Source organism: Halichondria panicea, chromosome 10 (assembly GCF_963675165.1).
Source record: "Halichondria panicea chromosome 10, odHalPani1.1, whole genome shotgun sequence".
NCBI lineage: Eukaryota > Metazoa > Porifera > Demospongiae > Suberitida > Halichondriidae > Halichondria > Halichondria panicea.
Genome location: NC_087386.1, coordinates 2,933,021 through 2,956,180, shown reverse-complemented (window position 1 = coordinate 2,956,180; position 23,160 = coordinate 2,933,021). Strand labels below are relative to the sequence as shown.

Sequence of the window (23,160 nt, the reverse complement as noted above, 5' to 3'; positions counted from 1 at the left end):
AATTTGATATATCCTAGAACATGTATGTTCATTTATGGTTTTTACCATAGACATTGATACATGTACACGGAACAAGCGAGGGATACCTCCTGTCTGATCGTTCACTGTCTCCCATAAACAACAATATTGACAGCACACAGTACAACAAGCCTACATTTCTACAGAGTCACATCACACATAAATCTGAGCTCTAAAAGCGGTCCTATCACATTTTTCATTTCATAAAAAATTTCACTTTGACAGCATTTTGGCGAGGAGGTCAATGGGAAGAGGGAACACATAGGTGTGGTTGTTCTCGGCTGAGATGGTGTTTAGAGTCTGCAGGTAACGCAGTTGGAGGGCTGCTGGGGACTCGTCAAGCACATCAGCTGCCTCACGGAGCTTCCTCGCTGCTCGCTGTTCTCCCTCGGCAGACACCACCTATAGGCGGCGGGGGGAGGGGGGACATGTTAGACTGTACTGCGCGAAATGTACCAATAAAAATTGGGCAAGTAATCAGGATATAAGTTACATGTACATGTACTGTACCAAGTCTAGGCATAATTATGACCTAAAATCAAGGGTGTATGAAGAGAAGAGGGCATGCAACTACTATCTATCAGAAAACAAATGGGCGGGGTCTTATATCTAAAGAATGCATTGCACGTGCACGGTGAAGATATACGGAAACTTACAGAGAAAGTAGCTATTCTAGCTAAGCTAGCTAAACTAACACACTGCAGATGATTGTAGCTCGATCTCTATACTAGTAGTAAATGATGCTAACAATGCTCAGTGATACTAGAAAGTGAGTAGTTATACAAGAGAGATAAACGAGCTAATGGAAGAAAGTAGATAAAAAGTGCCGACTCAGCAGCTTGGATGGGTTTGGAGTTTTTACATAGAAAACATAAGCTCACGTGAATCTTAATTAATCATGACCAACTTCCTCTAGTGGGCGGTTGGCTAAATAGCATATCCTGCTGACCATCAGTTTTTTGACGCATACACAGTTTACATTGTGAGTTGCATGCCCTCTTCTCTTCATACGCCCTTGCTAAAATCTTAGAATAACAGTACAACGTAAAATATCTGAAACTGGAAGAGAGCCATGAAAAGAAATACTGTATTACAGGTCCCACTCTACTGAATACGAGCGAGTCTTAGACTCAGAGTGTGTGGATCCCCTCACCTTGGCACGAGCCTCCCTGTCAGCCTCAGCCTCAGCTGCCATGGAGCGTTGCATTGAAGTGGGAAGAGTCACATCCTTCCTATGAGGGAGCACAAAAAAAGTAATTATTTGACTATATAACTACTACCTTCCCTGCTGTCTAAGTAAAAGGGGGTGTGTGTGTGTTAGTCTGTGTTGTATAATTCTGCCTGATCTATATGTACTTACATTTCCACACGCAGCACCTTGACTCCCCAACGATCAGTGGCAATGTCAAGAAGAGTCTGGATGGACATACCAATAAGCATTTCAATAGACTAAGCCTGGAGAAAAAGCTTGACAAATCTTACAAGCAAGTAAGTTTACATGCATGTATCTACAAATGCTAGATAAGTATGACAACAAGCTCTAGCTGAATAGTTCAAACATACACCACCACTTACCCCGAGCTGCTCACTGATGACATCTCTCTCGGCCAGAATCTCAGCCAGTGTTCTGGTACCAAGGACATCACGTAGAGTGCTCTGAGAGATTCGGTAGGTGGAGTCCTTGGCATTCTCAGCCTTGAGGATGGCGGCTATGGGGTCTGCTATCCTGAAGTAGACCACAGCATCGACCTTGGCAGTCACACTGTCCTTAGTCAGGATCTGTATAAAGAGGAGAGAAGTACAAGGTCAATAGAACCAAGTAGACATATTAATAGCCGTTAGAGATGCTCATTGTCGAGCTCCTGAGAACCACTAGCTAGACACGTACAGTAGATGTAAAAATCTACACACACACACTCTAAGCATTTAACGGTCTACAATCCCTCAGTAAAGAGTACATTCTGCTAGTGTGGTGAATCAGACAATACCAAACATCAACCCCTCACCTCCTGTGGTGGTACGTCCAGAGTGACAGTCCTGAGGTCGACCACTTGCACAGTGTCAATGCAGGGCAGGACAAAGAATAGACCCGGCCCCTTGGCCCTGCGACCTGTCAGTCGACCCAGCCTCAGGATCACTGCTCGCTCATACTCCTTCACAATCTGTCACAGGTGGAGAGATTGAATATGAAAATAAGTACAAGTGACATTCCTTCAGAAAATGATATAATTATGTATGCTCAGTCTAAAATTTAAACTGCTAGTATATTAATAATCATGGCGACCGATTTTAGAAAGGTAACCAATTCAGTTTTTAGTAAATATAATTATACTACAGGAAAATTGAAGTGAGTACAATTCTCAAAAGGTGACACAGAATAAAGATCCACACTTACCTTGACAGTATAGATGAGTGAGAAGGGAAATGTGAAAATGACAATGATGAAAGAGATGACAGCCAATACTATGGAGCAGCCACCCCCACCCCCCACGTCCACATCATCAGTCATATCTACAGGGGGAATGGTCTGGTAGTCTTTGTGCCCTCTTGACCTCGTCATTACCCCTGGGAGAGCTTGGGTGGGCAACGACTATCAATAAAACTCACACAGAGCACACCACACCAAACTCACCCTAGCTAGCTCAAGCAGTTGTACGTGTATGTCTAAAATAAAATGTGTTCGCTACACCATTGAATTCATACAGACAGGCTTTCTCAATTGCAATAATAGGATCCAACCATTCAAGAAGTGTGTTTGCATAATTCTGCGCTATGCGAATATGCATGGACTACATGCATGCATTTTAAATGGTACATGGGCCTGATTTTGCACACTGACAAACCTCCAATGCTGTCTTGCTGTGACCTCTTAGGCTTCAACGCCACGTCGATTTCCACTATTTCTTGGGACGCCATGGCACTGTCTAGCTCCCAAACTCTTCTTGGTGTGTTCTCAGGCAGGTAAATAGGTTTGTTTATAGTGTTGGGAAGAGAAGAGCGTTGCATGTCAAATGGCAACTTCCAAACATGGGAGGACCACACCTATTAGCTTCTCTGGATTTAACCGCGGCGTTAAATGAGTCAACACCATAATTATTCATTTTGACTAACAGGCTATCAAAACACACATAACACAATTGTTAGACCATCTACTTAGTTTCAGTGTTACTATAAGTCAATATCAAGTTCAAAACTAGTCAATCTTTGTGTCCTCTGCCACTTGCACTTGAGGGAATGCAGTAGCTTTTTGCTGCAACTGGTGAGCCTGCATGGGGGGACATTACACACATTCCTGACACACCTTTAAAATATTCATGTAGCCCAAATCCAAGGGGAATATGCACATTCCTGACACACCCCTAAAGTAAACATTATTGTCCCAAATCCAGCTCCTGAGTACATTATTGTCAAATCCATTAAGCTTAAGTGGCTTCCTTAGTAGAGTATGATGATGCAATAATAACACGTGAAACATGCAAGCAAATGAATTTCAGAGGGTTCACATGCATTATTTTTCACATGCATTATTAACTACACCAACGCTGTCTTCACACTAAAGACAAAACAAGCTTAGAGGGTTCTCACTAATTAGACAAACAACTTCAGATCAGATTCACACACTCCCCTCACCATAGGTCCCATCATGTCAATGGGTATAGGGAAGATAATGGTGGAGCCCCTCTCTGCTGCAATGATGTTCAAGGTCTGCAGGTACCTCAGTTGCATTGCTGTTGGAGAGGAGCTAATGCTCTCAGCAGCCTCCTTCAGTGCTCGAGCAGCGTTGACCTCTCCAGTGGCCGTAATCACCTGTGTGTGTGTGTGTGGATTTGTGAAACATGAGGGTAAGTATGCACCTATAGCAGGTAATCGGTGTTTGCAAAAAATTGAAGGGAGTACATTTCAAGTCGACAGACACAAATTTAACACACACGCACGCACGTACGCACACACACTCACTTTAGCCTTGGCCTCTCTGGCGGCTTCAGCCTCAGCTGCCATTGACCTTTGCAACTCTTGAGGGATACGTACATCCTTGATTGCCACAGTCTCCACCTTGACGCCCCAGGGGTCGGTGCCCTCGTCTAATTGCTGACGAAGCTGTTGTTGAATGGATTCACGACTCTCCAGAAGCTCTGAGAGCTTGTGAGAGCCTAGGATGTTTCTGAGGGTGGTCTGAGCAAGAAGACGAGTGGCCCTGTCGGCATTTGTCACTTTGACCACAGACACGACTGGGTCTACAATACGGAAGTTAACAATTGCATCCACATTTACCGTCACACTGTCCTTGGACAATATCTGAAAGAAAAAGGTTATACCAAGCATTTTAGCAGCTTAGAGAACAGCTTAGTATCGAATATGTAGCATTAATATTTGGTGAATTGGTACACATGTTCAATGTTGCAATTATGCCTTACTTTCTGAGGGGGTACGTCGAAAGTTTTCAGCCTAGTGTCTACCCTCTCCACTCTATCAATGCAAGGAATGATGAAGAAGAGACCAGGATCTTGTTCCTTGCCTCCCTTGATACGACCAAGTCGAAAGATAACAGCACGCTCGTATTGAGGGATCACTTTGATCACGACAAAGAGACTAAAGGGAAACGTTAACACAATGAGAATCCCAGAGATTATGATCAGCGTCCATGTACAGAGCACAGTGCCAAATCCAGACGGAGGGACTTCGTCATAGTCCACGATTCTATCTGCAAAAGGAACACCTCATTAAAGATAGTAGCTGCTGAGTCAACTGAAAAGCTGTGGTTTAATTATTAGATCTATCTGTCTACTTATTGCATGCACTCATTAAACTTTACCTGTTTTCTGGCCTAGCATTATATCTTTTTCAGTAGACATTATTACAAGCTCGTCGATGATGAAAGTTAAAGGTTTTAGCTGTCAAGCTAGCTCTAGTCTAGTCAAGTCTAGATCGGTCCTAGATCCTGTAGAAAGTGCACTACCAAGATATATCTATGGGTGGGGTCCGGTTGCTTTTGTTCTAGTCTCGAATTCTAGCCTCTTTGCAATATAAAGTTGGGGAGGGCGTGGCTAGACTCCCCCAATCCCGGGGAAGTTAAAATCACACTAACCCTAACTCTAACCCACAGTACAGATGAACAGCAGTAATGGCACAGCACAAATTAAGTACAACAATTAAGCCTATACACATTCTACAGAGTGAATAAATCTGAACCCTAAATCATAGGGCCTACTATCGCATTTTCCAGTCTATACATATTATAACTAAAAAGTTCACTTTGACAGCATTTTAGTGAGCAGGTCAATGGGAAGAGGGAACACATAGGTGTGGTTGTTCTCGGCTGAGATGGTGTTGAGAGTCTGCAGGTAACGCAGTTGGAGGGCTGCTGGGGACTCATCAAGCACATCAGCTGCCTCACGGAGCTTCCTCGCTGCTCGCTGTTCTCCCTCAGCAGACACAACCTATAGGCGGTGGGGGGAGGGGGGACATGTTAGACAGTACTATGCAAAGTGAAGCCAATATAAAATTGATATTATATAGATATTAGCAGACACTTTAGCTAATTTTTGTTTTTTATGTGTATGACATAGAGAAATTTTTTGGGTAAGAAAATAAGCATTAAACATCACTTGTGTAACAGGAGTGTTCTCCTTTGGAAATGAGTGCAGCCAAAAAAGTTACAGTTCACAAGGCACTAGACGAACAGTGACAACTATTTCTGATTCTTACAATTCCAATATAAAACGCTCTTTTTAAGCGAACCTCCCCGATTTTTTGGTTGTTTGCTGATACAAATGCTTAGAGCGACTTCTACAGGCTAAAAGATGATACAGCAGAGACTACTGGCAACTATTTCTGAGATTAATGGTGTTTTTGCTATGGTCCACCTACTATTTCTGCCCGGGAAATCCCAGTACTCTAGAGGGCAACCAGGAAGTGATCAGGATATGCAGCCCATAACTATAGTCAATAAGATTTTATTCAGAGTCAGTACACAGTACGTAAAAAGTGCAAATCTCAATGAGCTTAAAAGGTGAAAATCAGAGCCGTGAAAAGCAGGTCCCATGCAACCAAACTCTAAATATGAGCGACTCTTAGACTCAGAGTGTGTGGATCCCCTCACCTTGGCACGAGCCTCCCTGTCAGCCTCAGCCTCAGCTGCCATGGAGCGTTGCATTGAAGTGGGAAGAGTCACATCCTTCCTATGAGGGAGCAAAACAACAAAGACATTAACTTTCTGATTCCCTACAGTTTAAGACGTAAACGAAAATATTTGAGCTTATCAGTATGTCAAATGGTGGAGCCTCGACCAGTGTATGTGTTGGTGTAGTGGTAACCAGTGGTGTTGGTGTATGTGTCATTACAAGTACTTACATTTCCACACGCAGCACCTTGACTCCCCAGCGGTCAGTGGCAGTATCAAGAAGAGTCTATATCGATGGACATACCAACAACACATGCATTTCAATAGACTAAGCCTGGAGAAAAGCTTGACAAATCTTACAAGTAATTATAATAAAGGTTACATGTATATCTACAAATGCTAGTATGGCAACAAGCTCTAGCCAAACATACACCACCCAGCACCACTTACCCCGAGCTGCTCACTGATGACATCTCTCTCGGCCAGAATCTCAGCCAGTGTTCTGGTACCAAGGACATCACGCAGAGTGCTCTGAGAGATTCGGAAAGTGGAGTCCTTGGCATTCTCAGCCTTGAGGATGGCGGCTATGGGGTCTGCTATCCTGAAGTAGACCACAGCATCGACCTTGGCAGTCACACTGTCCTTAGTCAGGATCTGTATAGAGAGGGGAGAAGTACAAGGTCAATAGGACCAAGTACAAGGTTATTAGACGTTTGCCTATTAATAGCCGTTATCAAGCTCCAGACTAACCACTAGCTAGACACTAGCTAGACATGTACAGTGAATGTAAAAACTAACAAAAACACACGCACACATCTAGACTCTAAGCATGAGTATATTTTGTAGTTCCTAGTGTATAATTATGGTGAATCAGACAATACCAAACATCAACCCCTCACCTCCTGTGGTGGTACGTCCAGAGTGACAGTTCTGAGGTCGACCACTTGCACAGTGTCGATGCAGGGCAGGACAAAGAATAGACCCGGCCCCTTGGCCCTGCGACCTGTCAGTCGACCCAGCCTCAGGATCACTGCTCGCTCATACTCCTTCACAATCTACAGGTGGAGAGATTGAATAATAAACAAGTCACATCCCTTCAGAAAGTGATTTATTAATGTATTATAGAAAGTGGAAAATTGGCAACAGTTTTCAGCTTGTTACATGTAACTACTGGATTAGAACATTGAAGTGAGTACAATTCTCAAAAGGTGACACAGAATAAAGATGCACGCTTACCTTGATAGAATAGATGAGTGAAAAGGGAAATGTGAAAATGACAATGATGAAAGAGATGACAGCCAATACTATGGAGCAGCCACCCCCACCCCCCACATCCACATCATCAGTCATACCTATAGGGGGAATGGTCTGGTAGTCTTTGTGCCCTCTTGACCTCGTCATTACCCCTGGGAGAGCTTGGGTGGGCAACGACTATCAATAAAACTCACACAGAGCACACCACACCAAACTCACCCTAGCTAGCTCAAGCAGTTGTACGTGTATGTCTAAAATAAAATGTGTTCGCTACACCATTGAATTCATACAGACAGGCTTTCTCAATTGCAATAATAGGATCCAACCATTCAAAAAGTGTGTTTGCAAACACAATGAACATAATTCTGCGCTATGCGAATATGCATGGACTACATGCATGCATTTTATTAATGGTACATGGGTCTGATTTTGCATACTGACAAACCTCCAATGCTGTCTTGCTGTGATCTCTTAGGCTCCAACGCCATGCCGATTTCTACTATTTCTTCGGATGCCATGGCACTGTCTAGCTCCCAAACTCTTCTTGGCGTGTCTCAGGCCTAGGCAGGTACGTAAACAGGTATTGTCGGGAAGGAGAAGAGCTAGAGCTGACTGCAACTTCCAGGGACGTACCACACCTATTAGCTTCTCCGGATTTAACCGCGGCGTTAAATCAAATAGCAGTGCACATATCAAGAGGCAGCATTATTCATTAAGCTATGATAGACACAGAAACATTTCTAAGTAATTGTTTTTACACGAACAGGCTATCAAAAACACCAGGAGTGCATGAATACTCCTGAAAACACACATAACACAGCATTGAACACTCATTCAAGGACCATCTATTTTCAGCATAGTTACTAAGTCAATCGAGAAAACTAGTCAATCTTTGTGTCCTCTGCCACTTGCACTTGAGGGAATGCAGTAGCTTTCTGCTGCAACTGGTGAGCCTGCATGGGGGACATTACACACATTCCTGACACACCAGTGACCTGTAAAATAAACATGCACCCAAATTCATGATACACATTCCTAACACACCCCTAAAGTAAACATTTATTGTTCCAAATCACCAGTGAGTCCAAATCAAGAGTGAGTAACTATTCATGCCTAAATCATTATCAGCTTGGCTTCCTGAGTACATTATTGTCCCAAACCCATTAAGCGGGCTTGGCTTCCTTGGTAGAGTACAATGATGCAATACATAGAAGTGAAATATGCTAAGCAATCCATTTTAGAGGGTTCACTATAATAGCATTATAAACAACAGACCAAACAAGCTTGGAGGGTCTCACTAATATTCAACTTGGCTTCCTGAGTACATATTAAGCTTGGCTTCTTTAGTTGAGTATGATAAAACGTAAAACATGCAAGCAAATAAATTTCAGAGGGTTCACATGCATTATTAACCACACAAACGCTGCACTTCACACTAAAGACAAAACAGCTTAGAGGGTTACACATTCCTCTCACCATAGGTCCCATCATATCAATGGGTATAGGAAAGATGATGGTGGAGCCCCTCTCTGCTGCAATGATGTTCAAGGTCTGCAGGTACCTCAGTTGCATTGCTGTTGGAGAAGAGCCAATGCTCTCAGCAGCTTCCTTCAGTGCTCGGGCAGCATTGACCTCTCCAGTGGCCGTAATCACCTGTGGGTGTGTGAATGAGCATGCAGTTATAGCAGTGGGTAATTGACATAATTATGTGCAAAATTAAGGGAAGACTTAGTATACTTCAAGTGCGACAGACACAAATTCAACCACGTACCCTATACAATGTATATACACATTTTGTATCACCTTAGCCTTGGCTTCTCTGTTGGCTTCAGCTTCAGCTGCCATTGATCGTTGCAACTCCTTAGGAATACGTACATCCTTGATTGCTACAGTCTCCACCTTGACGCCCCAGGGGTCGGTGCCCTCGTCCAATTGCTGACGAAGCTGTTGCTGAATGGATTCACGACTCTCCAGAAGCTCTGAAAGCTTGTGAGAGCCTAGGATGTTTCTGAGGGTGGTCTGAGCGAGGAGACGAGTGGCCCTGTCGGCATTTGTCACTTTAACCACAGATATAACTGGGTCTACAATACGGAAGATAACAATTGCATCCACATTTACCGTCACACTGTCCTTGGACAATATCTGGAGAAGAAAAATGGACAGTTGCGGGTGGCTGTTAAAGTAGCTAAGGGAGCATCTTAGGAGCAGAAAATGCAGCATTACTAATTGTGAATTGGTAATTGCATTTCTCATATTTATACTACCGTATTACTAGAATGTTTTGTGAGTTTAAAAACCTATATACTTGTACTTGTATGACACGATCCTTGCCAGAACGCAAAGGTTAATTATCAAAGGTTTTTCAGTAATACGGTAACTTCAATTTATATTGCCTTACTTTCTGAGGGGGTACGTCGAAAGTCTTCAGCCTAGTGTCTACCCTTTCCACCTTATCAATGCAAGGTATGATGAAGAAGAGACCAGGACCTTGTTCCTTGCCTCCCTTGATACGACCAAGTCGAAAGATAATAGCACGCTCGTATTGAGGGATCACTTTGATCATGACAAAGAGACTAAAGGGAAACGTTAACACAATGAGAATCCCAGAGATTATGATCAGCGTCCACGTACAGAGCACGGTGCCAAATCCAGACGGAGGGGCTTCGTCATAGTCCATGATTTGACCTGCAAAAGGAACACCTCACTATTAAAAGTAGCTGCTGACTAAAGAATTACTGAAAAGCTAAACCAGTCATAGATATATATCTAGTCACAGATAACTTCTACTGGTTTAATACCTGTATACTTATTGCCTGCGCTGCATGCACCCATTAACCTGTTTTCTGGCCTAGCATTGTCTCTTCTTCAGTAGACATTATTGCAAGCTCCACCTCAAGCTCAGTGCTCATCTAGTCGTCCTAGATCGATCCTGTACACAGCGGAAAGGAGTTCACAAGATGTTGGGTGGGCCTGGGGTGTTTGCTTTGTTCTTTAACCCCAATGGCACGTGCGATAATATCTGTTAACCCTTCAGTTGTGCAATGAGAAAAAGAAAATACATAAGTTAAATCATGGCTCTCTCATGCTCAGCCTGTTTTTGGCTCAAAAAATGTCCAATGTACCTTGATTTTCGATTGATACAGTCTGGATGCTCCTTCTTTCACAGCTCTACCTTCCGGTATGCTAACAGTAACAAGACACACTATGACATTTTAGGAATGGATCGAAAAGCATCACAACGAGACATTCGCTCAGCATTTCTCACTCTATCCAAGAAACATCACCCCGACATAAACAAGAACAAGGATGCAAGTAAACATTTCATGGAGATCAATGAGGCCTACAATATTTTATATAATCCAGCGAAACGATATCATTATGACTTTCATCTTCATTCTCAGTCTCAAATTAAATGTACACAGAGTCAGACCACTTCACATTCGAGTGCTTACGAAGATGTAGGAAATTACTACAACATTAGTGAGGAAGAATGGGCAAAAATGTACCAAGCCTCCGTACCCAAACGAAACCATATTCCTCTCATCATGGTCCTCATTTTCGTGATGATCACTGGCAGTATGGTTCACAGTGTCCGGATTCAATCAGCTCACAAGCAGTTTCAGGAGATGGCAGACGAAGAGACTCGTAAGAACATGCAGGCATACAACACTGTCCGAGAGAGAGCAGCAAACTCTACAGTGACTGAGCAGCTAGAAAGACTATCACAGTTGCATAGACAAAATAAGAAACAATAGTTATTTATTTTATATCTATGCAAAAGATCATTATGAGGATGACAACAAAACAAGCAAACATCTTGGATCACCAGTTCACTGGAGCCATAATTTTATTAGTAGCTTTTGTACAGTTCTACTCGTACTCGTACTCGATTCCAGGTGGATCTAATAATTATTATTTGTCCTGCCTGCCCCTCCATATGTATCCCCCATTATGCCATTAATCGTTACTCTAGTACCAGCACTTGTAACCCCATGAGATCTACACTGTTACCATGGAAACGATGTACTTGAGAAGCCTTTCAGTGCTATAATTATTTACAGCACTAGCGCTAGCGTTGTGGTAACAGAATAATAGCATTAATGGCTACCAGCTCTTCAAGACAATGGATCCCTCTGCAGCAACAGCTTCTCCCTAAAGCAAAACAAGCAAGCACCTTGTACCAGAAGAATAATGAGAGAAGACACAGGGAGACAATAGACGCTGCTTTGAAGCATGGTTACCTCAAGTATCTCAATGAGGAGCTCATTCTACAGTCTCAAGCAGACCATGAGGCTGTTTTGGAGCTCCAGGATGTCTGTAGAATATCTCTAAATCTTTCACATGTCCAAGCATTAGATGATATTGCTGTCCTCTCTTGCACAAGGCTCAGGATCTGCAATCTTGGTTCGTGCTATGTGCGTGATATTTCTGCTTTCTATGGCTCAATCAACCTTCTCAAGCTGGACGTATCAAACAATCAGGTTCGTTTTAATGATGTGTCCATTGATATAGTTTAGGACCTTGAGTTGCTGTAGCTAACAATACATATTTTTGTTGACACCTCAAAAATTATCACACCACATTCAGATCTGTCAATTGCCGAGGAGCGATTTTTGGTCATCACTGCGCAGTCTCCGAGTGCTCTATCTCCATGGAAATGGATTGAATGGACAGGATGCACTGGCCCGACTCAATGCTTGCAACATCCTTCATATTCTCACTCTTTACGACACACCCCTGTCTCTAATGAAACACTATCGACACCATGCCGTTAACTCGTGAGTATACATCTCTGATGAAGCTTGATCTAGTTTGGGTCTATAGTATGTTTGCTGTACCTACTGTCTTACAAATTAGCTATGACCAGTACATACACACACTTTATATGTACATGTACATGTAGGTTGTATTTAAATACTGCACTTCAAATCTATAGCATTTTGTCGCTGAGGGCATTGGACAATCACGTGATTTCTGATGAGGAAATAATTGAGAATGTTAAGCTCTCTGAGTCCTTTCAGTCATTGACAAGGCACTTCAATCTACAGCTCTACATATCACCACTAAAGGTGTTCAACTCATCTTTAATTTGTTCTTACATAAATATTAAACGTTCTTTACAGGGAATGAGCTATGCTGATGAGCTTAAAAGTGTCTATGGTGTGTTATTGGCTGTTAGTAGAGTGCTAGCAAAGCACTCTCCAGTCCTCTTTCTTCAAAGGTACATTCGAGGATGGATGGTTCGGAAAGCTTTAGCAAAGAGTACTAACCAAAGAATAAGGTGTGTTTAATCGGTACTGTACTATTGTGTACTTATTGGCTGTAATATGGCATTGGATAGAACCTACATTGGTTGTTAATTTTGGTTTACACACGTACATGTACGTTCATGTTTTTTTGTTCAGGTCTATTGTTGTTAAGGTCAGGAAAATTAAAACAGCACAACAGTCCTCAACTAAACCGTCCGGCATTCAAAACAGCTTAGTGATCGCTACCGAGATGCCGCTAACCAAGAACCCAAAGTCATCGACTCAACCAAATAAGACACGACTCAAATCCTACCCACCACCACCCCCATGCTCACCTCAACATCTGAGTGCACCTTCTCCCTATCCTGTCGAAACTCATACTATTGGAATTGACAAGAAATCATCTCGTGCAAAATACTTTTTGCATATAAATCTAAGGAAGCTACACCAAACAGTCAACGAGGCTGAGCTGATGGAGCCTGAGGGGGTAAACAAGCACTTTAGAAATGCTTTCAGGAAGAAACCGAAAAAGAGAGCCAGTATAGTTCAGAAAGAAGCTGGTGAGGAAAAACATTTAAACACCAAAAGTGATATCACTGAAGTTGATACTGCTGAGTCAAACCTTAAAGAAGAACAAACTGAAAAATCCCGTACAGAAACTGATACAGTGGAAGTTTTAGGATCCCCTGTTTGTATTCAAACTCACGACAAGCGACCCCCTTTGATTCAAATAAGAAAAATTGATGGAATCGAAATAAGAGAAGCTGAGAATGAAATTTCAAGAGTTGTTGGTAAGCTACGAGAGCCTCAAAAGATCAAAAACAAGTCACATAATTCAGCTAAAGATGAGTTATTGTTTACACGAGCAGCAGCAACAATGACCTTTTCAAAATTACAGTCAGTCGAAAAAAAACATTCTGCTGCTAAAATGAAGTCTGAGAAGTTGAAGCAGAAGATGGACCTGATCGCTAAAGTTAGGAATGAGCGACTTTCAAAAAAGACTAACATTGAGATCTTTCACCGAAAGGTACGTGATCGTGTCAGTGATTGGAAACATGATGAAGATCACCGACTAGAAAAACAAAGAACTAAACTACAGGAGAAGAGAAAGTCAACTTTATTGCAACAAACCGAGGCTTACGATCTTTCAACCGAAAAAAGACTAGAACAGATTCAAGACCAAAACTTAGCTCTTAAATTTGGTGTACAGAACACGATGGTGGGTGGTACTTTACTCAAAGAAGATCTGAAGTCCTTAAAAGATAATGAAGCCATTGAGAAGCAAGATATTGTACAGGAAGCTAGGGAGCAAGCTCTAGAAGCACAAGAGATGGTGAAGCAGTACATGGAGATGAGGAGATTGAAATTTCTGCAAGAAGGAGACGAAGCAAGAAAAAAACTGGACTCTACAATGCTTGAGGTAAGATTGCTTTATATGTATACACACATTATTCATGTACCTGGTATTGGAACATTGCTAAATAGTGTTTTGTATCCGCACCATTTCCCAGGCTGCCTCCAATCGACTGATAGCTTCTCGACGCAAGGTAGACCGTGAAAATGCAAGGAAGCAAGTAGCAAAAGAAGTCATTGCTCTAGCAAAGGAAGAACTACGAAAATGTCTCCACGGACCAGGTGAAGCCATGCCAGCCAGCAGAGGACCCCCTGTCATCACTGACAGTGAATCTCAGCATGTACAATTTGCTCCAAATCGCATGAACTCAGAATTCCAGAATCCATCACATGTCCGTCATATCAGTCGAGAGGCACACAACACCTGGCAGCGAGGTTTGAAAGTTCTCAACTCGATCGAAAACGGCCACTTCCCCCTCATACAGAATAGTACCGGTGAGACACCTCTGATGTATGGGATGCTCCAGCCTGGGACAATAAAAACTAGCTTTGCTCAACTGCCTGACATTGACAGTGAGATTACTAACTCAGCTACCAGTACCACCGTGATTGGCAAAAAAGATTTGTCTGTGAGATGATTATTTAGATCTAGTATATGTAGATGTCACTCATTATTATAACTAATACCTGCATCACTATATAAACAGGAGTTCATAATGTTGTTTTATTGCATGGAATTCTCTTCCTTTTGTAAAAATTGACACTTCCCATCTCTGTGTAAGTTTAGCTAGTTTATGTGATGATCATTGCCATATTTAACATGAAGGACATGATCACGGTTCTCTCAAGAGAAGGTAAAACTTTCAATGAATGGCTACTTCATATTAGCTGACATGATTACTAAACAACCCTTATATGGAGCCTAATTATTAAGTATAAAAGCAGATAATTACAATACCGTAGTTGATGTAAATTACAGCGCCAGTCTAAAACGAAATTGTTGGGCATATACCACCGGCACCATCATTTGTTTTATGTACATAGTCTCGCAAAATAATAATTTTTTTCTGGCACGACCTAGCGTTCAATTGGAGACGGATCGGCCTGGGACTGTAATTACATCAACTACGGTATTACCTAGCCTACCTTGAAAGGATGGATGAGAAAGTAATGTTAACGTTGAACACGGTTCTATCCGCATACAATAACTAGACTTGCAAGCCGTCACTGTTGCACGGTGAACAGTAACTGTTCGCCGTGCAACAGTGACGGCTTGCAAGTCTATACAAGAACAGCATGAATGAAGTTCAATGGCTTCTTTATGACGGCTATACAAAGAATAATTACTTCTTACAAAACAAAACCAAAATCCTAGAATAAATAGCTGTACATTTGTTGCTTGGTTTTTTCTCCGTAGGGTTGTTTTCCTATTAGGCCCTGTCACGTATTCCCAGTATACAATGTGTACTTGATTGATACCATAACCTGATACCTGCATGCTTACAGTGCAATTCTTAGAACTGAACATCCATGTGATAAATATTTTTACCAAAGTGTTAAAACTAATAACCATTCCCAAGTAGCCATGCTGAACTGCCATCTCCTATATGCTGTCTATAATCATAATAATAATAATCTAATATCAACATGCAGCTAATGATCATTGCAGCAGCATTGCTGGGTGTCCTTGTGAAATGGTGAACCTCCCTTTATGTCTTCTACTATCATTTTATTTGATGCTGATGCAGGAGCTGCTGTCAAGAGTTTGGCTCTCCACCATTGTGTCTGCTCAACCGTTTGGATGTGCTCCCCTGCAGAATTGTTAACACACGGAGAAGTATTATTCCACAAGACAAGTATGTTCTATATATATAGATATGCCATATTTAACATGAATCTGAAAGGGCATGATCACAGGTTCTCTCAAGAGAAGGTATGAATGGCTACTTTATTAGCTGACATGATTACGTGACAGGGCCTAAACAACCTTTATATGGAGCCTAATTATTAAATCAGATAGATCTAGTATTAATTACAATACCGTAGTTGATGTAATTCATGTAATTACAGCATCAGTCCAAAACGAAATTGTTGGCCATAATTATACCACCATATAAATTTATTTGTTTTATGTGCATAGTCTCGCAAAAATAATAATTTTTTCTGGCACTAATAATTATTACATCAACTACGGTATCACCTATCTTGCACCTATTTTCGAGTGAAAGGGTGGATAAGAAAGTAATGTTAACGTAGATTTTCTTTCCGCATACAAGAACTCAATAACAGCATGAATGAAGTTCAATGGCTTCTTTATGACGGCTATACAAAGAATAATTACTTCTTATGAAAGAAAATCAAAATCCTAGAATAGCTGTAAATTTGTTGCTTGGTTTGCTCCATAAGGGTAATTGTTTTTCTATTAGGCCCTGTCACGTATTTCCAGTATGCATTATACTTGATCGATACCATAACCTGATACCTGTATGCTTACAGTGCAATTCTTAGAATTGTGTGTGAACATCCATGTGATAAATATTTTTACCAAGGTGTTAAACTAATAACCATTCCCAAGTAGCCATGCTGAACTGTTTATAGCCATCTCCTATATGCTGTCTATAATCTTGTGACACAACATTCCACTGGTATCGCCATGCTACAAGGCCAGTATATAAAGAGACAGATTGCCTGCAGTCCTCGTGACATGGAAAGAAAACTTGCAGATGATCGCTATCAACATGCAGCTACTGATTATTGCAGCAGCATTGCTGGGTGTCCTTGTGAAATGGTGAACCTCCCTTTATGTCTTCTACTATAATTTTATTTGATGCTGATGCAGGAGCTGCTGCCAAGAGTTTGGCTCTCCACCATTGTGTCTGCTCAACCGTTTGGATGTGCTCCCCTGCAGAATTGTTAACACACGGAGAAGTAATATTCCACAAGACAAGTATGCTCTATAATTATATAGATATGCCTTTGTCATGTGGTATTAGTTATTACATGTCACAAGCTGTTATTGGCTGGTAGTTATAGTCAGTGGCGGATCCAGGGGGAGATCCCAGGGTGCCACGGGTCCCCCCTTTCAGTCTATAGCTATATTATATGGCTTTAGTAGCTATACCAGCTAGCTTTTTACAATGATTGTACCTGTTGTTTTGATGTATCAACTGCCAAAGGGGGGTGTTTAAAGTCAATGGTTTGCCTAGGCTAGCTAGTCGACTGTTTGTAGCAGCTAGCTAGCTCTACGCAAGCCTAGCTATTATGGGGCAGTCACTTCCCCTGGCTGAGAATGGGATTTTCCTTGCACAACGTGTGACTGGAAGTGGGCGTAACCCCAAAAATTTGAAACCCTTTTTCCTGGATCTGCCACTGTACTACGTGTGGTCATTTTCCCACAGTGCAATAATTATGCCATAAATATATACCAGGATGCACCCTGTCTATATATACTCAGAGGTTAAAAGGCAACAATAAACTTTATGCACTGATTCTACCTTGCACGCATGGCTGATGCAGTGAGTATGCAGTGTACAGTACAAGGATTCGTGGTGGTCCCCTGAGGTGTGAGGTTCGCTTCCGTGGTAGCAGCCTACAATCCCTCCCTACAGTTGGTGGAGATCCTAGAATTTACTATCTTTTCTCTCCAGGATTTGGAAGACACAAGTAATCCCATTAATTTTTCACCCAGGTCACTGTATTATTTTGTTTTTTATAGCTATGGTAACCAGCAGCTAATACGATACAGAGTGCAATGTCCCAGCGACCATTTTTCTTTCTTCAACCTCATGTCTTTGGATCTGGAACCACCGTCATGCAGCGACGATACTGGCAGAACAAGGTAAGAAATGTATCATTTGTAAAGTACTTTTAAGTTACCTGCTGGCTGCTTCTAAAGGTGTGTGGACTACCTTCAAGTGAGCATAGGAGGAGGTGACTTTGGGTTCCTTGAAGTGTGTGGTGATATCACCACCAACTCCCTCCGGTCACAAATTGACAGCGGTGAGATAATCCCTCATCTTCCGACTACCTCTCTCTCACTATATATACTGCAGGTACCGTTGAGGTGGTATTGAGGACCAGTGATATGGGACGCTTCCCTGGATTCTCAGCTACTGTTGTGTGTGTCAGCACCGCCCTCTTGAGTAGGCTTGATGATGGGACTTCATCGGCAACAAGAATTGATGGTACTGGGGCACCTGGGAAACTTGAGCAGTTTGTAAGGCAACGTTATTATTAATAGACATAGACATACATGTACAGAATGCCCGAGTGAGAAGACGTGTAGACTATGTGCATCGTTTGAGACGAAGTACAGAAGAGGAGGCTAAGAGTCAGGCTTGCAGTGTAGATGAAGCCAACATTCCATTTGATGCTGGGATCACATATATTAACAGAGTCGTCAGCATCGTCGACATGGACTCCATGAATGTGATCAGGAGGTATGCTCACATGTGAGGATTCTGTGTTTTTAATTGAAATTTGCAGGCTGCCAGCTCCAATTAACAGACTGACAGTATTGGATAGCAGTGGCTCCGAACAAGAGTTTTACCGAGAGGCCCCCCTAACCAATGGTTCCATCACTGTCTTTCTTGGCCCAGGTAGGTTAACACATGCACTGGCCCTAACACTACTAGAGCTCACACACGTGCAGGCCCTCTGACCCCCTAACACTGCACACACACATGCAGGCCCTCTGACCCCCTAACACTGCACACACACATGCAGGCCCTCTGACCTCCTATCACTGCACACACACATGCAGGCCCTCTGACTCGAGCTGGAGTGTTTGTCTTCTACACCAGTTTCACGACCATCCCTGAACTTGGCAACATCTCGCCACAGGTGACCATTATATACTGATAGTCTGAGCCGTGTCCTCATAACATCCCCTGCAGCTGGTTGTTCCCAGTGGTCGGGAAGCTGAGGTCACCGCTAGTCTCCTGGCAGGCCATCTCGGTCAGGTGTTGGAAGGTGATGATCTGCTCTCTCAAGAAGAGCTAGAACCTCCCGCCATAGACCCGGGAACTTTAGGGCTAGGAAGGCTACAAAGAGCAAGGCGTGTGGCTCTTGATGAGCCAATAACGTGTAGTAAGTTGGAGAATTTTATCGATTGACAAAATAATTATGGTTTAATGTTACTTTAGATTACACTGACAGTGAGCTTGGCCTTACGATTCTTAATCGGCAAACTCTCAACCCAGTGTTAACCACAGTGATTGATGTGATAACCAACTGTACTGACAGGTATCCAAAGAGCTACACAATGTTGATTGTTTTAATTTACTGTCTTTTATACCCGTACACGTGTTTCAGAGTACAACCAGGGAGAATTAAACAAGTTACTGCAAGTTTACGTAAGTTACGTGGGCATCTTCTTTACATGCCGTATCGGTATATTTCGAAGGTACAAAATAATGTTTGTGGTTTTCGCTAAATTATTATACCACGAACATTTATACCCACGAATATCCGCGATAGTTTATACCCTAGAAATATATACCCGCTAACAGTACATGTTGTGTAAACTGACAGTGAGAACATTAGCTGAAAATGTTATTCATTGCTACATGCATGTACATGAACACGTGCGTATGCTTTTTCTTGCACAGCACTTGACTTTCGGTTCAGTCAGGAGGTGGTTTCCGTAACAGAACAGACTGGAGCAGTAATCGCATGTGTGGAGATAGCTACTGATGGCACCCTGCCCAGGAACGTGGTAGTAAGAGTTGTCTCACAGGATGGAAATGCCACTGGTAACTATAGCTACTCATGCAGTGTTGCCATGTTGTTGACTCCCCTCTCTATATAGAGCCGGATGACTACAGCGCTGTCAACACCACGGTTACGTTCTTCAATGGAACCGTTCGTGGCGGTCCTGGATCTCAGATGTGCATAGACGTTGAGATATCTAAGGAAGGTTTGGTAGAGCTGGATGAGGTGTTCCAGTTGACAGGACATTCTCTTGATCCTAATGTCACCATCATCAATAACACCACCGTTATTATCGTCAATAGTGATGGTAGGTGAATTATTGTTGTGTACAAAATTAGTATCCCCCCTCCTACACACACACACACACACACACACAGAGCCAGTATTCAGGTTCACGCAAGATATGTTTACAGCTTGTGGAGAGGTTACCATGGTTATTGAGCTGGTATCTGGGACTCTTGGTTTTCCTGTTGACATCATCATTGCGGTAGACACTGTGTTCAACACAACACTGACCTTTCCTTCTGACTCTAGCCCCAACACTCAACTGAATTTTAGTACTATTCTCAGTGGAAACAGTCAAATACTCATCGCAGTGGCTACAGCGGCACCTCTGGGCTTGTTTCAGAACTCTGCCACTGTAACCCTACTCTCTGGTGACGGTGAGCAGTTGGATGCATGCATTACCTAGCTGTTAATTTATTGCCTCCATCAGGTGAGTCTGAGCTCTACTGCACTTCATTTCTACGAGGCTCCTCATCTGATGATGGATTTTTAGGAGTTGAGTTACAGAATGGTCCCTTTAGGTTCCTGGAACAAGCTTACACATCTGTCTTTGTAAGTCAGCTCATTTGTGTTACATAAATTAACATAAATTAAATTTCAGATCAACAGCAATGGAGATGTGTCCCTTAACAGATCCTTTGCATCGCTTAATATAGTTCCATTCCCGCTTTCATCGTCCAACCCCCGGTATTAGCCCCTTTCTGGGCTGATATCAATCCATCTGCAGGAGGGTTAGTACTCTACAGAGAGACCCAAGACGACCTGCTCCTCTCACGAGCTGCCAATGAGGTTAGGACTGCCTTCCCTGACCAGCCTGCCTTCACTCCTGTGTTGCTGTTCATTGCAACTTGGCTTCAAGTCCCTCCATTTGGTGCCACTGGGGTTAGTCGTGATACATAATACTTGACAGTTGTCAATAATAATTATTCTCTTCAGGAAAATACCTTTCAAATTGTCATGGCAACAGATGGTCAAATTTCATTTGTTACCTTCCTGTACAATGACATACAATGGACAAGGGCTGGTCGTGCACTGGCTGGAATCAACGGTGGTGATGGGGTTCGCTCTGTGACCCTACCTGGATCTAGATCAGAGGCTATCAGGAACCTCACAACCACTAGCAACGTGGGGGTGCCCGGCGTGTGGATGTACCGGGTGGACTCTTCAGACATCGTTACTCCTTCCTAGCAACAGTGTGAGTTTACCCCGTACGCATATGAGTGTGTGCTTATTATTTTCATATTTTATATAGGTTCAACATTGCTGTACTAGAGTTATATATTAACATGTAAAACATTATAGTTCAATCTATTTTCCTCTGGTGTTTTGTTTTACTCATAGCCATAATTATTTTATATAGGGCTATCATGATCACAATGGTAATCACCAAAATAATAATTCTATTAATTATGGTTCATAATTACATTCTTAGTTGGTGAGTCTGGTGAGCATTGACCATCATGCTGGAGGCAGTCGTCAAGGTGTTTCATATTTTATATTGACAACGAGGGTGGCGTTTATCGCTAGGAATCTGTCCCCCACACACGGGGCAACCTGTACAGGACTATCTTTAGAGTTTTTAGTAGTTGATTTCAGTGGTTGGGGGTAGGTCGGTTGTTGTATTAGCTTCACTGTGTTGCTGAAACATTGATAGATCTACTCAACACCTGCCACAGCCACATAACTTATAATACTCTTTAATATAATTATTATGCAACCATTGATTGTCAAACCACCTACATGTATGAATTTGTACCAGGCTTTATACTATGGTGTCAGTAGGGTTGGTCATCGGGTAAAAGTCCTCACAGCTGGTCACAGGGGAGGTAAATCTCGAAGGCAATCTTGAGAGTGAGTCAGTTTACCCTATAACTATGGTAAGGTTGATAACACTTATATGAGAAAACTCAACTGTAAACATCAAATCTTACATTGTGCAGCCACAATGCAGGCACAGCTGATTGCATGCATCTTGCATACTAGCTTCGTCCCCAGCCCGATTTGGCCTGCATGGGAACGAGGCCACTTGCACACTTCCTGTCGTGAGACTGTGTGTATATATAGAGCTTGATTATAATTATTGTTACATTCCTTGTAAATGATTCATTGACCATTACATGAGTAGACCTTAGCCTCGATCCCAGGCCGAGTTTCACTTTTATAACGATATTGTTTGCCTAACCGTTATAAAAGCGAAAACTCAGCCTGGGATCGAGGCTAGAGTAGACCTCTAACACCAACTCTAAGCAAACGTGTACAATAAAAACAAAATTAAATGGATATATATACAGGAAGCAAAAATTTAAGCAAAAAATTAGTCAAGGCCTGACTTAGTCTGGGGACCAGACCTTTTCTCAGAGGGGGGGGGGGAAGAGAGATAATAATCCTAGCTCTCTAGATTTTGCCCCCGAGCTATTAGGCCTGACCATAGATAGGCCCTGCCTATGGCCTGACGTCTGACTCCTGAGTCATGACGTGCAACTATAGTTGCGCATGTGAACAAAATAACTAGGGTGACGCAAGCGCCATGGGGCAAGCGACGACGCATCCAACTCTGCTGAAAGATATTGTGCAAATGACACCACATCTTGTGGCAAGTTGATGACATGGCCTGCGTATTCATATTGTCCAAGTGGTAATCGATAGATGGACATTATTGGCATGACTGCAGATATAAACAGCATCTTGGATTAGACTGTTCGAATAGAGGCATGTCGGGATTCACTCTGTATACCTATGCCTGCATGTATTGCTTCAAGCGTGCCTGTGTGGCCTCTGGAGTCTCTGTAAGTGTAATGAACATTTAATAATGTTTGGCCACTTTCTGCCGGTTTGTGCACTTTCTACACAACATTTATTTATGTTAGGCAAACACCTGCAGAACCGTTTGAGTCAGTTACCTTGCCGGTGCCGTATATGACACCTGATCCGTTACCTTCACTTCTTGCTGCTCCTGTGTACCCTGTATCTTTCTCTGGGTCTAGCAAGCCTCCTTTCCCTCTTTTTAGCTGTTTCTGAGGATCCTCCTTATCTAATAAGTGTTGACTCACGTAGAAATTGGTAAAGGATCACGAGTCACAAAAGCAAATATCGTATGCCTGACCACAGTGGACATACCACATGCATGACTAACTATTCTGCATGCTTCTGTATTGTAATGTTACAGCG

General features: G+C 42.5%; 6 protein-coding genes and 1 long non-coding RNA gene across 17 annotated transcripts; 2 read left to right on the top strand and 5 right to left on the bottom strand.

Moving 5' to 3' along the window:
* Positions 1-109: 109 nt before the first annotated feature.
* LOC135343138 (band 7 protein AGAP004871-like) lies at positions 110-3,074 on the bottom strand. 2 transcript variants are annotated; one of them, XM_064540105.1, is made up of 7 exons: positions 2,862-3,074; positions 2,414-2,592; positions 2,025-2,180; positions 1,594-1,797; positions 1,379-1,434; positions 1,172-1,250; positions 110-420 (listed from the first exon to the last, which is right to left on the bottom strand). In XM_064540105.1, the coding sequence occupies exons 1-7, from the start codon at positions 3,022-3,024 to the stop codon at positions 232-234; spliced, it is 1,026 nt and encodes a 341-aa protein (XP_064396175.1). In that variant the 5' UTR covers positions 3,025-3,074; the 3' UTR covers positions 110-231. The 2 variants fall into 2 exon arrangements, with proteins under 2 accessions (XP_064396175.1, XP_064396176.1); XM_064540106.1 differs by having other exon boundaries at positions 2,414-2,529; positions 2,862-3,073.
* A 25-nt stretch (positions 3,075-3,099) lies between these two features.
* On the bottom strand, positions 3,100-4,995 carry LOC135343143 (band 7 protein AGAP004871-like). Its single transcript, XM_064540115.1, has 5 exons — positions 4,832-4,995; positions 4,434-4,720; positions 3,976-4,314; positions 3,649-3,825; positions 3,100-3,283 (listed from the first exon to the last, which is right to left on the bottom strand). The coding sequence occupies exons 1-5, from the start codon at positions 4,869-4,871 to the stop codon at positions 3,212-3,214; spliced, it is 915 nt and encodes a 304-aa protein (XP_064396185.1). The 5' UTR covers positions 4,872-4,995; the 3' UTR covers positions 3,100-3,211.
* A 143-nt stretch (positions 4,996-5,138) lies between these two features.
* Positions 5,139-8,055, bottom strand: LOC135343142 (band 7 protein AGAP004871-like). 2 transcript variants are annotated; one of them, XM_064540113.1, is made up of 7 exons: positions 7,839-8,055; positions 7,376-7,554; positions 7,039-7,194; positions 6,590-6,793; positions 6,370-6,425; positions 6,119-6,197; positions 5,139-5,456 (listed from the first exon to the last, which is right to left on the bottom strand). In XM_064540113.1, exons 1-7 carry the CDS (start codon positions 7,909-7,911, stop codon positions 5,268-5,270), a joined length of 936 nt encoding a protein of 311 aa, XP_064396183.1. In that variant the 5' UTR covers positions 7,912-8,055; the 3' UTR covers positions 5,139-5,267. The 2 variants fall into 2 exon arrangements, with proteins under 2 accessions (XP_064396183.1, XP_064396184.1); XM_064540114.1 differs by having other exon boundaries at positions 7,376-7,491.
* Positions 8,056-8,085: 30 nt separating this feature from the next.
* Positions 8,086-10,389, bottom strand: LOC135343139 (band 7 protein AGAP004871-like). Its single transcript, XM_064540107.1, has 5 exons — positions 10,230-10,389; positions 9,792-10,078; positions 9,197-9,535; positions 8,870-9,046; positions 8,086-8,346 (listed from the first exon to the last, which is right to left on the bottom strand). The coding sequence occupies exons 1-5, from the start codon at positions 10,300-10,302 to the stop codon at positions 8,275-8,277; spliced, it is 948 nt and encodes a 315-aa protein (XP_064396177.1). The 5' UTR covers positions 10,303-10,389; the 3' UTR covers positions 8,086-8,274.
* A 36-nt stretch (positions 10,390-10,425) lies between these two features.
* LOC135343150 (dnaJ homolog subfamily C member 4-like) lies at positions 10,426-11,295 on the top strand. Its single transcript, XM_064540122.1, has one exon. It carries the CDS (start codon positions 10,465-10,467, stop codon positions 11,146-11,148), a length of 684 nt encoding a protein of 227 aa, XP_064396192.1. The 5' UTR covers positions 10,426-10,464; the 3' UTR covers positions 11,149-11,295.
* An 80-nt stretch (positions 11,296-11,375) lies between these two features.
* Positions 11,376-21,404, top strand: LOC135343119 (leucine-rich repeat and IQ domain-containing protein 3-like). 9 transcript variants are annotated; one of them, XR_010397063.1, is made up of 21 exons: positions 14,660-14,849; positions 15,649-15,692; positions 15,744-15,851; positions 16,594-16,783; positions 16,835-16,942; positions 17,512-17,658; positions 17,711-17,833; positions 17,891-17,994; positions 18,048-18,211; positions 18,256-18,434; positions 18,481-18,593; positions 18,758-18,837; positions 18,891-19,083; positions 19,140-19,239; positions 19,309-19,349; positions 19,605-19,748; positions 19,805-20,014; positions 20,085-20,369; positions 20,423-20,544; positions 20,594-20,874; positions 20,929-21,099. XR_010397063.1 is itself a non-coding variant. In XM_064540084.1 (18 exons), exons 2-18 carry the CDS (start codon positions 16,719-16,721, stop codon positions 20,684-20,686), a joined length of 2,271 nt encoding a protein of 756 aa, XP_064396154.1. In that variant the 5' UTR covers positions 14,660-14,849; positions 15,744-16,718; the 3' UTR covers positions 20,687-20,875. The 9 variants fall into 9 exon arrangements, 3 of the variants coding, with proteins under 3 accessions (XP_064396153.1, XP_064396152.1, XP_064396154.1); XR_010397062.1 differs by lacking the exon at positions 15,649-15,692 and adding an exon at positions 21,245-21,404 and having other exon boundaries at positions 15,744-16,783; positions 20,929-21,185; XM_064540084.1 differs by lacking the exons at positions 15,649-15,692; positions 20,929-21,099 and having other exon boundaries at positions 15,744-16,783; positions 20,594-20,875.
* Positions 21,405-22,559: 1,155 nt separating this feature from the next.
* Positions 22,560-23,052, bottom strand: LOC135343156 (uncharacterized). The gene is made up of 2 exons (XR_010397067.1): positions 22,893-23,052; positions 22,560-22,776 (listed from the first exon to the last, which is right to left on the bottom strand). It is a non-coding gene; the product is annotated as an uncharacterized LOC135343156 (long non-coding RNA).
* Between the last annotated feature and the right edge of the window lie 108 nt (positions 23,053-23,160).

Excerpts from the sequence above, each read along its gene's own strand:
- LOC135343138 (XM_064540105.1), bottom strand. The coding sequence starts at position 3,024 with ATGCAACGCTCTTCTCTTCCCAACACTATAAACAAACCTATTTACCTG. Across the intron at positions 1,435-1,593 it reads TCATCAGTGAGCAGCTCGGG|ACTCTTCTTGACATTGCCAC; the intron begins GTAAGTGGTGGT and ends ATGTCCATCCAG. Across the intron at positions 421-1,171 it reads ACAGGGAGGCTCGTGCCAAG|GTGGTGTCTGCCGAGGGAGA; the intron begins GTGAGGGGATCC and ends CGCCGCCTATAG.
- LOC135343143 (XM_064540115.1), bottom strand. The coding sequence starts at position 4,871 with ATGTCTACTGAAAAAGATATAATGCTAGGCCAGAAAACAG. Across the intron at positions 4,315-4,433 it reads TCGACGTACCCCCTCAGAAA|ATATTGTCCAAGGACAGTGT; the intron begins GTAAGGCATAAT and ends TTTTTCTTTCAG. Across the intron at positions 3,284-3,648 it reads TTGACATGATGGGACCTATG|GCTCACCAGTTGCAGCAAAA; the intron begins GTGAGGGGAGTG and ends CCCCCCATGCAG.
- LOC135343142 (XM_064540113.1), bottom strand. The coding sequence starts at position 7,911 with ATGGCATCCGAAGAAATAGTAGAAATCGGCATGGCGTTGGAGCCTAAG. Across the intron at positions 7,195-7,375 it reads CACTCATCTATTCTATCAAG|ATTGTGAAGGAGTATGAGCG; the intron begins GTAAGCGTGCAT and ends CTCCACCTGTAG. Across the intron at positions 5,457-6,118 it reads ACAGGGAGGCTCGTGCCAAG|GTTGTGTCTGCTGAGGGAGA; the intron begins GTGAGGGGATCC and ends CACCGCCTATAG.
- LOC135343139 (XM_064540107.1), bottom strand. The coding sequence starts at position 10,302 with ATGAGCACTGAGCTTGAGGTGGAGCTTGCAATAATGTCTACTGAAGAA. Across the intron at positions 9,536-9,791 it reads TCGACGTACCCCCTCAGAAA|ATATTGTCCAAGGACAGTGT; the intron begins GTAAGGCAATAT and ends TTTCTTCTCCAG. Across the intron at positions 9,047-9,196 it reads ACAGAGAAGCCAAGGCTAAG|GTGATTACGGCCACTGGAGA; the intron begins GTGATACAAAAT and ends ACACACCCACAG.
- LOC135343150 (XM_064540122.1), top strand. The coding sequence starts at position 10,465 with ATGGCTCTCTCATGCTCAGCCTGTTTTTGGCTCAAAAAATGTCCAATG.
- LOC135343119 (XM_064540083.1), top strand. The coding sequence starts at position 11,494 with ATGGCTACCAGCTCTTCAAGACAATGGATCCCTCTGCAGCAACAGCTT. Across the intron at positions 12,172-12,329 it reads CGACACCATGCCGTTAACTC|CATTTTGTCGCTGAGGGCAT; the intron begins GTGAGTATACAT and ends TCAAATCTATAG. Across the intron at positions 12,463-12,516 it reads TCTACATATCACCACTAAAG|GGAATGAGCTATGCTGATGA; the intron begins GTGTTCAACTCA and ends CGTTCTTTACAG.